Here is a 13,438-nt window from a genome sequence, read left to right as displayed (position 1 = left end):
TTAACACCCTGCCACCACCACCACCACCACCACCACCACTCCTCCCAATCACCTATACTTCAGTCCACAACCTCACCTCCATCCACCCCATTAACCTTCTCTCCATCCTGCTCTCACCTTCTCATAAACTGCTTTCACCCTGACCTCAACACCGACCTTTGCTCAGAACTACAGCATCATATTTTTGAGTCTGAAAGCATTTCAGTTTACTCACTATCAAGTCATACATGGTACATTGGCTTTTCATCCTTGCCAAATGTCAAAACCAATGCTGCTTAATATTTTTGGCTGGATCAGGACCGGATTCAGTGAGGGATCAGCATGTGGACTCAAACTATTAAAGTCAAATCAAAGTTAATATAGCTTTTTTGTTCAAATGCAGGCCGTCAGGGCCGTGCATCCAGTGGGTGAATTAGTGGCAAATGTTATTGAAGTTTAAATGCATTGAAGAGTAATTCAAAAAGTCTTTCTTTTTCACATATATAAAGGGATTTCATGTGTAATCCAATATACAATAATATATATATTTCACTTTCATAATACAACTTCACTAACGTACAATGAACGTAACAAAACGTCATAAAAATTGTGATCACCGCAACTGTCTTCGCTGCTGTAGCCATCCTGAACAGTCTCCTCCTTCTCCAGTCACACTGTCAGTCACCCAGAACTGTTAATAAGCATTCATTCATCATCAATACGACATCCAGATTGTTTCAAAGTTGTTGTGCTCAGAGTGAGGGTGAAGTGAATAAGAGTAAAGTAGATTAATCAAGCCAAATGCCAAACATTTTCTATTTCAAGGTTCTCAATTTCAAGAGAGAATTGAAAAAAAAAATGGTTTGGGACATTATTCACTATTTTTCTCACATTTAAAAGATCAAACGATCAGTTGATTTATCAAAGAAATAATTGCCGGATTACTCGACTAACAATATAAAATTGCATCCTAAGATAAGACACACTTTTCTCCCCCTAAAAAGTCTGGTTAAAGTGCCCCTGAGCAAGGCACACAACTGCTGCAGCTGCTTAGCTTGGATGTGTGATGTATCGTTATAGTTCCAACATTAAGAGTCCATTTACATAGTTAAAACACATTCGACAGTTTGAACTGTCTTTGTATCCAAAACAGATGTTCACCCCCTTGTTTACCTCCCACACCCTTCCCTGTGCTCCCCATAACCTCCCCTCTATATTATGTCTCCCCCCCATCTCCCTCTCCTCTCTCCCTCCCTCAGCCCCTCTTCACATAGATAGGAAATCTGGGTCTAATGTTTAAGGCATCAGTGCAGTTGTCGGGCAGACTCCTGGAGGCTCTAGTAGGGGATGTGATTTCTGTCTCCCTCCTCTGTCACCCACTCCCCCTCTCTGCCACTCTTCCTGAATATATCCTTTTCTCCCCCCCACCCCGTCAGTTGCCTTCCTCTTTGAATTTCGATAACTCCCTGCTCAGTGCTACACTGATGTGCCCACGGAAGTACGAACACTCATATGGGGGAGACATTTTTTCAACCCCAAAAAAACAAACACGTACACAAATATATCCATGCACCAACGTCATACTGACTCATTGTAGAGTGGGTGTAAAGCTTATTTGCTATAATTTCCAGCGTCAGAGGGTTACAGATTTGTGTAACTGACTGATCTAACTAAAGTACAGCTAAGTAACTACGCAAACTATTTTCTCACATTTTATTGACAAAAGATTGAGTGAACAGTTACAGTTTAGCAGTCTTTAAAGCTGATTTTATACTAATAAGTTGATACTGTTGCATCCCACACCACATCATTGTTGTCATTTCCAGTGTTCTCTGATCTGATCTCAGTTTTAGAAGTTTTTAAGTAAGCATGTATATGATAATCATGGTTAAATTAGCAATGGCAAGGGGCCATTGCTGGTCTGAATGCAGAGAGTGAGTAATTTTACTAGTATATGTAAGTGCAATGTGTGTATCATAACACGCTCACATGGTTGTTCTTGTTTCATTTGCAGATGGGAATAAAAAAACATTTAAATGACATTTATATGACTAACAGGCTAACAGACAAGTTATAGAAGACGAAAACGTGGGTGAGCAAATGAGAGAAGAAATTACAACTTAACATAGTTTGGTACGCATTAAAAGCATTACACATGCGTATAATGTGGAAAAACACAGCAGGGGCAGAAGTCGGAGGCTTACTCAGAGAACAGCAGACCGACTGACACAACAGGTCTACGGTGTTCCCTCCTTCCGCAATCTCATTTATTTGGAGATGTGTCGTATTTGAGAAGTGCTTTTTTTAAAGCGAAGTCTACCAAGGGCACCAATTTTTTTTCGGTGAAACAACTGGTGTTTATGATGTCAAATAGGATGACACTTGCATTAAAATTGCTGGTCTGTTGAAATTTCTATATTAAGTATCATCAAATCTCACACTCACAGGATACTGACAGTAAAACTAAAGTAGAACAGTTTTCACACATATTAAGCAGTTTGGATGTTCATTTGAATTAAAATCAAAGCTAGCACAGACGTGGATAGTATAAAAATGAAAGCACAAAAAAAAAAGAAAAAAGAAATACATTGAAATTGATCAAATAATCCGCTGGTTATGTCACTGCATATTGCTCCTGGATGATTCTGTTTTTCTCCATTTCACATCGGTTCACATTCAGAGGGAACACCACAGGTTGAAGGCGGGGAGGAGATCAGTGACAGCTGTCATGCTTTCTCATGCAGTTGTATTCATGTTTTCCCGTGATCCAAGAAACAAGAACCTTTCATCAGTCGTTCTAATCTCAACTGTCCTCTTCCTGTCCTCCCTGCACCCTTTTTCTCATTCTCTAACTTCCACACTGACTCCCCTCTGCTGCCACTTTCACCTCTGCAGTCTCTCCTTTTTTTCCCCCTCACACTATCCCAACTCTTGTCTCCATCTCCTTCAATCTCTGCTCTCCCAATCTCCCCCCCCCCCCCCCCTTCCCCTCTCTCTTTCTCCTGTCCTAATTGTTTATATACATTAACATTCAAGAAAACTAGATAGCTTGGTGCAGGTGACACCCTGTAATTTGACATCCTCGCCTTTCTCCAAGGAAGGAGAGAGATGCAATCTGTGGCAAACTACATTTTGTGTGTGTGTGTGTGTGTGTGTGTGTGCGTGTGTGCGTGTGCGTGTGTGTGTGTGGGGCGCGTAATCTGGGGTTGTCACACGGCCCCATGCCACTCTCCGTATGCTAATCAATGAATGAAGCTCTGCAAAGCTCTCGTCTGCCAGCTAAACCCCACACCTCAGTGCTGATATGTCTATTAGCCACATGTCAAACTCCCTCTTTGTTGTTTCTGCCTCCTCCTGTCTCCCCCAACATCTCACTCCCTCCCCTCTCATGCGATCGTTCCTCCTCTCTGTAATTCTGCGCCGCCGTGTCTCTCTCTCTCTTCTCCCTCCGTCCTTCTCTCTCTTTTCTCCATACTTTATTCTACTCTCCTCCCGTAACCCCTCACTTCTACTTTCTTCCTTTTGCTCACTCTGTACTGACAACGGTTGCGCTCCAGATGTAATTTCATCAAGTGTTCACTCTACTTGTGAGAAGTGGAGGGCATGATGGTGATAGAAACTGGTTTATGTAAAACATTGATATTATGTAAACAAGGACACCAGTTACAGGCTTGAAAACCCATTTTTGACTCCGCTCTGCCTCTTATTTGAGTAAAAAACTGGAACAATATTTCTGCAATTATTAGTGCTACTACGGATATTACTATTCTCATTATATGTATCATTTATGATCTATGGGTTGACTATTCTATTATGTTGTTCATGCTGTACACATGACAACGATTGCCCATCTGTCCATCATGGGAGAGGGAGCCCTCCTTTTTTGCTCTCCCTCAGGTTCCTTCCTTTTTTTTGGGAGAGTTTTTACTTACCCGATGCGAGGGTCCAAGGACAGAGGATGTTGTACTGATTGTCCAGCTCTCAGAGGCAAGTTTGTGACTTGTGATATTAGGCTACACAAATAAAATTAAATATAATTCCCTAGAGTTTATCGCATATTTTTGTCATTTTTAAGGGTTTGCATTAAATAAGGCTGAGGTGAGTTCTTGGTCTCATTGATACGTGACATTATATAAAGGAACCTGTAATATCAGGTTTGATGCGTGCACACTCAATAGGTCATGCTTTCTTGGAAGCTTTTCTATACCATTAAATGACTATATACACCTAGATTACTAAAGAACAAAAAGCATTGGTTGTCCATATGTGTTTCTATTTGTACATAATAAAATAAATAAAAAATGACAAAACAAACCCTCAACATAATTTCAGACACAACCTCAAGCTGCTTGCTCTGCGTATATCACTGCTCCCCTTTTTATAATATCACTCCTTCTGCAGTACTGTCCTTCTGCAAGACTCAGGAAAAGGAGTCTGTCATGTAGACGGACATGCTGACAGACAGGTAGAGGGGAGATAAAACGAGACATAGCCCGGCGTTTGTCTTAATGCTTTTTGCAAGCGTTGAGACAGGATGACAGAGAGACAGACAGAAAGGGCGTGGAACCAGGCAGACAAGGAGGCAAGCAGACGGTTATAGGGGCAGTTAGACAGGCAGTCAGCCCTGGCATTTTGCAGCAGATAAGTAAGCTATCAGAGGAGGGGGATAAATAGCAGAGTAAAGATTGGTCCCGGCCCCCTCAGAGAGGAGCGGGGGGCCACAATGCAGGCGTGGTGGGCAGATAGCCCCCTGCTCTCATTATACTCTGCCTAATCCAAAACGATGTTTACTCAGAGAGAGAGAGAGAGAGAGAAGGGCCACGCTTATCGAAGCCCTGCACAGTCCTCCAAGCGTGTGTGTGCGAGTGCGTGTGCGTGTGTGTGTGTGTGTGTGTGTGTGTGTGTGTGTGTGAGTATGTGTTAAAATGAGCCTATTCCAATGGAAAAAGGGATCAGGAGTGTCTCCAAGGCAGACTCTGTTGGCTAGAATGTCGATGCTTATCACACACTGCCTGGCTCTTCTGGTGAAAGGCTTGTATTTACCATAGCGGCCGGGCCGAATGATCATTTCCTGATTGCTATTATTATTAACACACTGCTATTAATAGCTCAAGCTGTTATACAGGCTGACCTGATCTGATTCATCAGGGGGATGACGATCCTTAAAGACCAAAAAAGCATTTTCACTTTTTTGATTTTGAAATCTTGGAAATGAACTCAGTGATATTTGTTCTTTATCCCTTTTGACTTGTGTTTGCTTTGCAGCTTTTCTGCTTCCAATCACCTGACTGCAGTAGGCACCTGCTAAATATACTGCAAGGCTTCTAAAAGGCTATAGTACTTCTTAGCCTACTTCTTAGTACAACTCCTAAATTACAATAAATGGACAAATTTATCGCATTGACAAAAAAAAACCCAAAAAACTGCATCGACTCTTGTATGAGGTACTGTTCAAATGTACTTCTAAAGAGCAGTAACGCAGTTGCTAGTTTTGGTGTGCCCATCTCCTTCCAAATACATTTCATATTGTAGATTGATATTTTGTATGATAACTTATATCATATTTTTTTTTTTGCAAAACACACAGCAGTTTGGAAAACAGACTTTTGCTGTTGTATCAAAATACAGAGTTTATCGGTTAAAGTGTTACCCTTTAAAAAGTACCTTATGTTTGCAAGTATCATAGTGTTTTGTCACTGAGATCTCCCTGTTTATTGTCAGTTTGAACCCCCTCAACTACAACCTGCTCTCTCGTACCTCACTATGGTGCCATGTACCCAAACTCATACACATATACTCCCAAATGCACACGCTTTTACCGCTGTACGCAATCTCCTTCAATCCCCGTCTCTTCTCTTTGACTCTCACCCACGTGCAGACCTCAGCTCCGTGGTCTTGTGAACTGTGTGTACCCTTTCTAGGCTGGCCGGGGTAATCCCGGGCCTCCGCTAAAGTAGCCATGTGAGAGGACAGATTGTCAGTTGATCATGGCCAGCCGAGAGCCTTATCCCTTATTGGATCGGCCATGGAGGAGGCTTAGGAATTATCTGAGGCCTCGCTTAATGTGGAGACGGATCACCGCCGGAGAGCCACGGAGCCTGAAGACACGCTGGGCCGGAGGGGAGAGAACGACACTGTGTGTGTGTGTATGTGTGTGTGTGTGTGTGTGTGTGTGTGTGTGTGTGTGTGTGTGTGTGTGTGTGTGAACCAAACCAACAGACAGGTGTGTGTATCAGTATGTAATAGTGGTAGAGGCATGTGTGTGTGTGTGAGTGCTTGCCCAAAGCAACATCATGGCCCACTTAACCCCATCTTGACACATCTCTCGCCCCTTCCACAGTCTGTTTTTTTGCCGTCCTCCTCACCTCCCTCCCTCGTATTGCTCCTCTCTCTCCCATTCCTCCTCTTCCTCCTTTTCACTCATCCTCCTCTGAATCTTCATCCCTCTGACCCCCTTGTCTTTCTTCTCCTGCCTTCATTCCTCAGCCCATCTCATGAGCCCCATCTTTCGTTTTCTTTCACGTAAACACTGCTTTACTTCCTCCCCCTCTCCCCAACTCCCCTTCCCTATTCCTCACTACACCTTCCCTTCCTCCTCGCTGCTCATCTGCACTCCTTTTAAAAATTGCTCCCATTCTCCTCATTCACACTGTTTGCGATCCTCTTCACTCGGATCATCTCCATCTTCTTTCTCGTCTCTTTTACTCATCCTATCATTTCTATAGCGCTTTATAGTAGCATTCTCTCCTCAGCAGGAGACCTGGAAGAGGCTGATGAAAGAAAGGCAAAAACAGGCATTTTATTTTTCAAATATAAAAAAAACAGTAAAGGAAAACTGTTGACCAACACTTCATAACTCAGAGCCTTCCAGTGTCACTGTAAATGCATCATCTGGCATCATTACTGCATATAATTAAATTGTAAGCGAACGCAATGGTCTCATCTGTAAATTGACCTTTGTGATGATCGTCTGACACCATTTAGAATATGTCAGACCTGTAATGGGCCGCCTGCCTTTTAACAATCTGACTACATGAATACTGGTTTAACTTTGTAGACCTTTAAACAGTCTGAAACTCATCATCAATGTTGCTCTCAGCACAAACTGACATAAGTACATCCTTTTAAACAAAACTTTATAAGTTTTCTGGCCGTGTATGATTCGTTCATGGTACCAAAGACTGAGTAGCAGCCTTGTCTATCAGTACTATTAGCTGAGTTAATTTAGACTTCCTAAATAGTACTGGGATCCCCCCTTCAGATATTAAGAAATAGCCCTTTAGCTAATTCCACCCCCTGCTGTCTGATCCCAGGTCATTCAAAGGCCATCGATCCCTCAGGAAGAACAGGAACACGAAGGCATGGAGAAGGAAACCCCCTGATGACTGGGTTACCTTTCTTAGCCTGCATCCACGACAGCCCGAAACCTGGATTAGCATCAGAAAACTGAGGGATAGTTGGATAATTCCATCCGTGTGCATGAGATTACTGACAGCTACTGAGGCCAGATTAGCGCTGCCATAAGTCGTGGAGTTCCAAGGGTCATCCCTGGGTTACCAGGATGTCGAGGCTTTAGGATCATGACATTAAACAGTAGATTCAAAGTGTAGCTGCAACCACGACATCTGATTGGTTCAGCTGGCCTCCCCCCCATTACTGTTAACATTGTGTCTGAGTTTATAAAACACACCAGGAATGAGGCGTGTCTTTAAGAAAGCCCATGATGGAGAAAAACATGGACAGCATGCGACTTCATGAAATACTCTCACCTTGTGTTCAGCAGTTTGGTTTCACCCCTGCTTCACATATTATGCCATACCATAGGAAATTAAATGCATGTTTACAGTAATATACTTAGAAATTTTGGCAGATACAATAAACAAAAATAAAATGTAGAATTAAATCTTGAAGTATTGAAAAATATCAATCATTAAAGTAGAAACTGCACAGAAGGCCTTTTATACATTATAATATTCCACATGGGCGGGAAATTGCTCTCACTTTTACATTTACGTAATAAAACCGACAATACTTTCAAGTAATATGTCCTTAACATTAAATTGGTGTGTCTTATTTAAGCCATATATGAATAAAATTGGACTCAATGGTGGTTTTAGTAATAATAGTAATGCTACCAGAGCGTGGAACCACATAAAATGACTTATGCCTCCAATGCAGTTAGCTTATATTTGCAGGTTGGCTGTGCAGAGATTAAGTGGGCTGGAAGTAAGCACCAGTGGTTAGATTGCGATAGAAAATAAAATTCTGAATGCAGTTATATATTTTTGAGTAGTGTGCAGCCATATGGCACAGCAACATAAATAAGCCACTAAAAAAAGGCTTTCAAACGAATAAATGGCAAATCTCCTCACAAATACACCTGTGCAACAAACATGCAAATCCTCCATATATGGTGTACAGTACTTTTTTAAACTCAAACAAAATTTCATTGGTTTTCTTCAACAAACAGGAGCAACCTGTTCTTCAAGCACACTGCACCAATAAGCTTCACATATGGTTTTTGGGGTAACACCATTAACAAGGTTTAGCGCCTGGGACAGATAACTATATTAAGCTGACACACACACACACACACACACACACACACACACACACACACACACCTACACACCTACACTGCTTTCTTTCCTCATCTAGTAATTGAAGGTGAGAAATAATTTCATTATCCTCAGGAAGAGTAATCTGCTCTCTACTCCTGATCCCTTCATTTCCTACAGTGCACCTCGACCTGGGAGGCATACAAACACACACACACACACACACACACACACACACACACACACACACACACACACACACACACACACACACACACACACACACACACACACACACACACGAACACAAACAGGCGGCGCATACTTATCTCACATATATGAAGGCACAGACACAAACACACAGACACACACACACATAGTTGCTATCACCCTGGGCTATTAATGTTATTGGAGTTGGGGATTAACAATCAGATTCACATATGCTTTACAAAGCTTTATTACTTAGAGCTGTCTGTCTTGTGTGTGTTCACACACTCACGCACACGCTCACGCACACACACAGGCACATAACTTTGTATTGAAGAAAGTTAATCTGAAACAGGCCCTCAGCAGGGATGAAAACATGGCGAGAAATCTCCAGTTTAGAACTTTACACAATTGGTACTGGACTGAACTCTTAGCACAGAGTTATCTGGTGTTATTTTTCCTGAGATCATAGTCACAGATGGCTTTGAGGCATCTTGGTTTAACAGATTTAGAATCCTTTTAGGTAGGAAACAACCTGAAAGAATGGTAGAGAGCAGCTTTGTCCAAAATCTCTCCCTGAAACCTTCCCCTTCAGCTATAAGGATGTTGTTGCACTAACTCCACAAACAAAGTAGATGCTCATGACTTGTTCACATCATGAGGAGTCAACAGCAGAATGGAAATGAAAAAGAAGCTACGGATTAGAGCGTGGTGGCCATCATTTTTTCATTCCTCTGCTTGTGTTGTTGAGTGGCAGATCACAACCAGTTTAATGTTGCATTACCACCCTCTACTGTTCATCTGCCCAAGATGTTTTGGGCGGCCCTTGAAGTCAAGTGTCATGGTGACACACATCTGTGGACACGGAGGGGAGGGGCTAAACTGTCATTTTACAGGGCAAAGGTGTGTCATGGGGGAAACTATTACATTTCATGTGAACATACAATCACAACAGGAGGGGTCAAAGATGAGGAAGAAGGGGAGAATTAGAATGCAGCTTAAGACACACATTACCCCACACATGCACTTATTCAGGAAGATGAACAGCGACTGAAAAAAGCTCTGATATAAATGCTTATTCCTGCAACAGAACAGAGCTGATTGGTGAATACATATTTATCAGGGTAACAAAATTTGCACATTAGTCTTTGTTCTGTACCTGCAGTGGCCCCTGGACTTGACAAGAGTGTGTATATATTGTGCAGACTGATGTGCAAATTTATATATATATATATATATATATATATATATATATATATATATACAGTATATAGCTAAAGGTAATGACAGCTTTCTGCTGCTATAAATAAAAATTTTTTGCGCCAAATGTTTATTAATCCACGGCTGAAAATACTCCCTAACAAATGCACTATTACCTCCTATTTAAATACTGTTTTCCAAAAACTACAATGCACAACAAATCCACCTTAAATTTGCTACCCATTATTAGACACTTGTATCTTCAGTAGGTACAAATATTAGGGTAATAGCCACAGAAAAGGTTGAGAGACAAACTAATGCATTGTTGGATTTTAACTTTTTAATGGGATTTATTGACCTACATAAAAAAGAAATAGAATAACGGCAGCTGTATCCTTTAAACGCATACTCGTTGAGAATAAAATATCTATAATTACAAAGAATACTAATCCATAGATGTCAGATAAAAGAAACTATATATGCAGACAACAACAAACAACACATCTTGAGATAGTTTCCAGTATTACACTACATCAAGTAAAACCATTGCAGTGCTGACCGTTGTGCCAGTTGACAGTGTAAAGTTTTCCGTACTAGTGCCTGGCTGAAGGAGAATAACAGATGAAATTTAAAATGTCACCTTATTTAAGCCTTACATGTCTTGACACTCTCTAGACACACAGTATAGCTTCTCTGGCTGTCATTGTATTTGTGTGTGTATGTATGTGTGTGTGTGTGTGTGTGTGTGTGTGTGTGCGTGTGTGCTGTCAGGCCAAGACATAGAAAGCGTGTGTTTTTTTTTTTTCTAATGGGGAAAAGGAATATTTGGACATTTTATCAATAGGCATTATTAAATCCTGCTTGCTTGAGCTAATCTTGGCGGACCGGAGCGAGGGGAAAGGAGAGAGAGCGAGAGAGACGGAGAGTGAGAGAGATAGACACAGAGAGGGAGAGTGAGGGAGCAGTGATGTCTGCCCCATGAGGTGAAGAGAGACCGCCTGTAAGCCGCTTATTATATCGACTACCACCTTTTCTCTCTCCTCCTCCCTCCCTCTCTCCCTCCTGCCCTCCCCAGTTTTTCTCTCGTTACCTCGCTCATTTTCTATCTGTCTCCCTCCCTCGCTTGCTTTCTCCAATTCATTCTATATCCCCTCATTCTCTTTTCTCAACAACTCCTTCACATAAACAGACACACACACACATGCACGTTCGCACACAAACACACACAGACGGCGCCGAGCCCAACCTTCTTGTTCAAAGCCAGAAGCGAAAAGCTGAAGTTTTATTCAAATGAATGTTTACTTCTTCTACTGCCAACATGTGTGTTTGTCTGTTTTTGTGTGTGTGTGTGTGTGTGTGTGTGTGTGTGTGTGTGTGTGTGTGTGTGTGTGTGTGTGTGTGTGTGTGTGTGTGTGTGTGTGTGTGTGTGTGTGTGTGTGTGTGTGTGTGTGTGTGTGTGTGTCTGTTGAGAGAGAAAGGGAAAATAGCACCAAGTATGCAAGTGTGTGTGCGCGTCAGTGTGTGTTACATGCACGGTAGAAGGAGAAGGGCTGACAGTAGGTGATAAGCCAGACAGGCCTGCACGCTGTGATTATCACCCACCGGACCCCCTGTCACACACACACACACACACACACACACACACACACACACACACACACACACACACACACACACACAAACACACACTTGCATACACAGTGCCCAATGAGAGAGTGTGTTGCAAGGATTTAGGATAGACAGACGGATTGACAGACAAACGGAGACAGAGAAGCCTTGGATCACAGGCAAGGTGGAAACCACAAGAGAAGCAAATGAACACAGACTGGGAAAAAAACAAAACACAATGCATCCAATTATGTTTCACTGAACACTTATTGTTTTTATATCAATATTAAGGTGTTTTGATGTTGAGACACTGGAATCAAAGCACTTTGTCACATCAGTGCTGCTATAAATGCCTGCAAATAAAGATCTGTCGCTGAAATGGATAAAGATCAGTTGGTAACCGAGTCTCTAACTAACTCTCCCTCTCTCTCTCTCTCTGATTTAGGTGTGTGGCCGTCTGAAGAGGTGATGGCTCACTACTGTCTGCAGAAACGTCACATGTTCAAGTGAGTTATTATTTTCCTTCTACTAACTTCATCGTCAGAAGACTCCATCGTTTAACCGAGAACGCGAGGACTAACAGCTGTGATTAATTACAGAGATCAGAATCCACAGTGTTTTTTTTTGTTTGTTTATTTAGTTTTGTTTAGTTCAGTTTATTTGCACAATTGAAAAAATATAAAAACATAACATAGATAAATAATATTACAGTGCAGGAAGAGGCAGAAAGCACACTGGGCTTATTTAAAGCCTCCACCTATATAATATAAACATTTCACAATACTATAACGAATACAAAAATAAGTTTTAAAGTTGTTTTTAAGTTGAACCCTTTAAGCATTGTTATTCTAATTCTGAGTGTTAGGAGTTTGTAATTATTCTTTGACAGTTTCAACATCAAAATTCAATGACATATGTGTTTGTGCCTTCATGACTCAAGACATTTACCGGCTTGAATATTGAAACATACTGGATCGTAAACAAATGAAACAGTCAGATAGATGTTTGTCAGCATGTATAGCACACTTCCTACTAAGTTTGATTTCACACAAAAAACCTCCTCTATGAAAGGAAATCGCTTTATGCTACAAATCAATAAAAGGTCCATTATTCTTCCTGCACAAACTAATTGAAAACATTGCATTTGTTGTAAGAACAGATGGTGGACCCGTGTTGGATCCCTCTGATTCAGATCTGACAGGGACCCGCTCTAAACGCCTGCTACTCGTGTCGTTCTGTTCCTTCCCGTTCCACGCTGTGTTGTCCTGTGTTGCTCTTTCCCCTGCTCTCGTCTGCTGAGCACTGGCCTGCCCTGCGGCACGGGTCCCTGAAAAGCACCCAGGCACCTTTTTGATTTCCACTCAAGGTGGAACGTCACCCTTTGATTTCCTGTTTTAACATTCAAGAGGCGGGAGGCGAGGAGGAGAGGGGTATTGATCAGAGCGGCGTGGTGAAGGTCAGCAAGAGAGGCAGAGAGGGATGAAAGAGGACAGGGCTAGAGATGGAGGGGAAGGGGAGATGAAAGGAGGAAGAGGATGGAGAGAGGGGTTGATTGAGCATGCAAGCTACAGGACTGTGTGTGTGTGTGTGTGTGTGTGTGTGTGTGTGTGTGTGTGTGTGTGTGTGTGTGTGTGTGTGTGTGTGTGTGTGTGTGTGTGTGTGTGTGTGTGTGTGTGTGTGTGTGTTTTTTCTCAGATTCCCGCTGATTGAGCTTGTGCTTCTCAATGTTCAGTATTCAGCTTTCAGGTTGATGGTTGAATTGATATTTCTTGCCCTGCTGTGTTTACTGTGTGTGTATGTGTATGTGTTTGTATGATAGCATGCGTGTGTGTGTGTGTGTGTGTGTGTGTGTGTGTGTGTGTGTGTGTGTGTGTGTGTGTGTGTGT

The 13,438-nt window shown here is 42.0% G+C and overlaps 1 protein-coding gene across 2 annotated transcripts in view; it reads left to right on the top strand.

Annotated features, from left to right (window-relative positions):
- The window catches only part of camkmt (calmodulin-lysine N-methyltransferase), a 102,912-nt gene that overhangs the window by 58,739 nt on the left and 30,735 nt on the right, over positions 1-13,438 (top strand). For both annotated transcript variants that reach the window (XM_054600163.1, XM_054600162.1), the window contains one exon: positions 11,998-12,058. In XM_054600163.1, coding sequence (XP_054456138.1) covers positions 11,998-12,058 — 61 coding nt within the window. The remainder of the gene's footprint in view (positions 1-11,997; positions 12,059-13,438) is intronic.

The sequence above is a fragment of the Anoplopoma fimbria genome, chromosome 6, assembly GCF_027596085.1.
Source record: "Anoplopoma fimbria isolate UVic2021 breed Golden Eagle Sablefish chromosome 6, Afim_UVic_2022, whole genome shotgun sequence".
In the NCBI taxonomy this organism is placed as follows: domain Eukaryota; kingdom Metazoa; phylum Chordata; class Actinopteri; order Perciformes; family Anoplopomatidae; genus Anoplopoma; species Anoplopoma fimbria.
The sequence above is the reverse complement of the archived record's forward strand: the minus strand, read 5'-3'. Positions and strand labels throughout refer to the sequence as shown.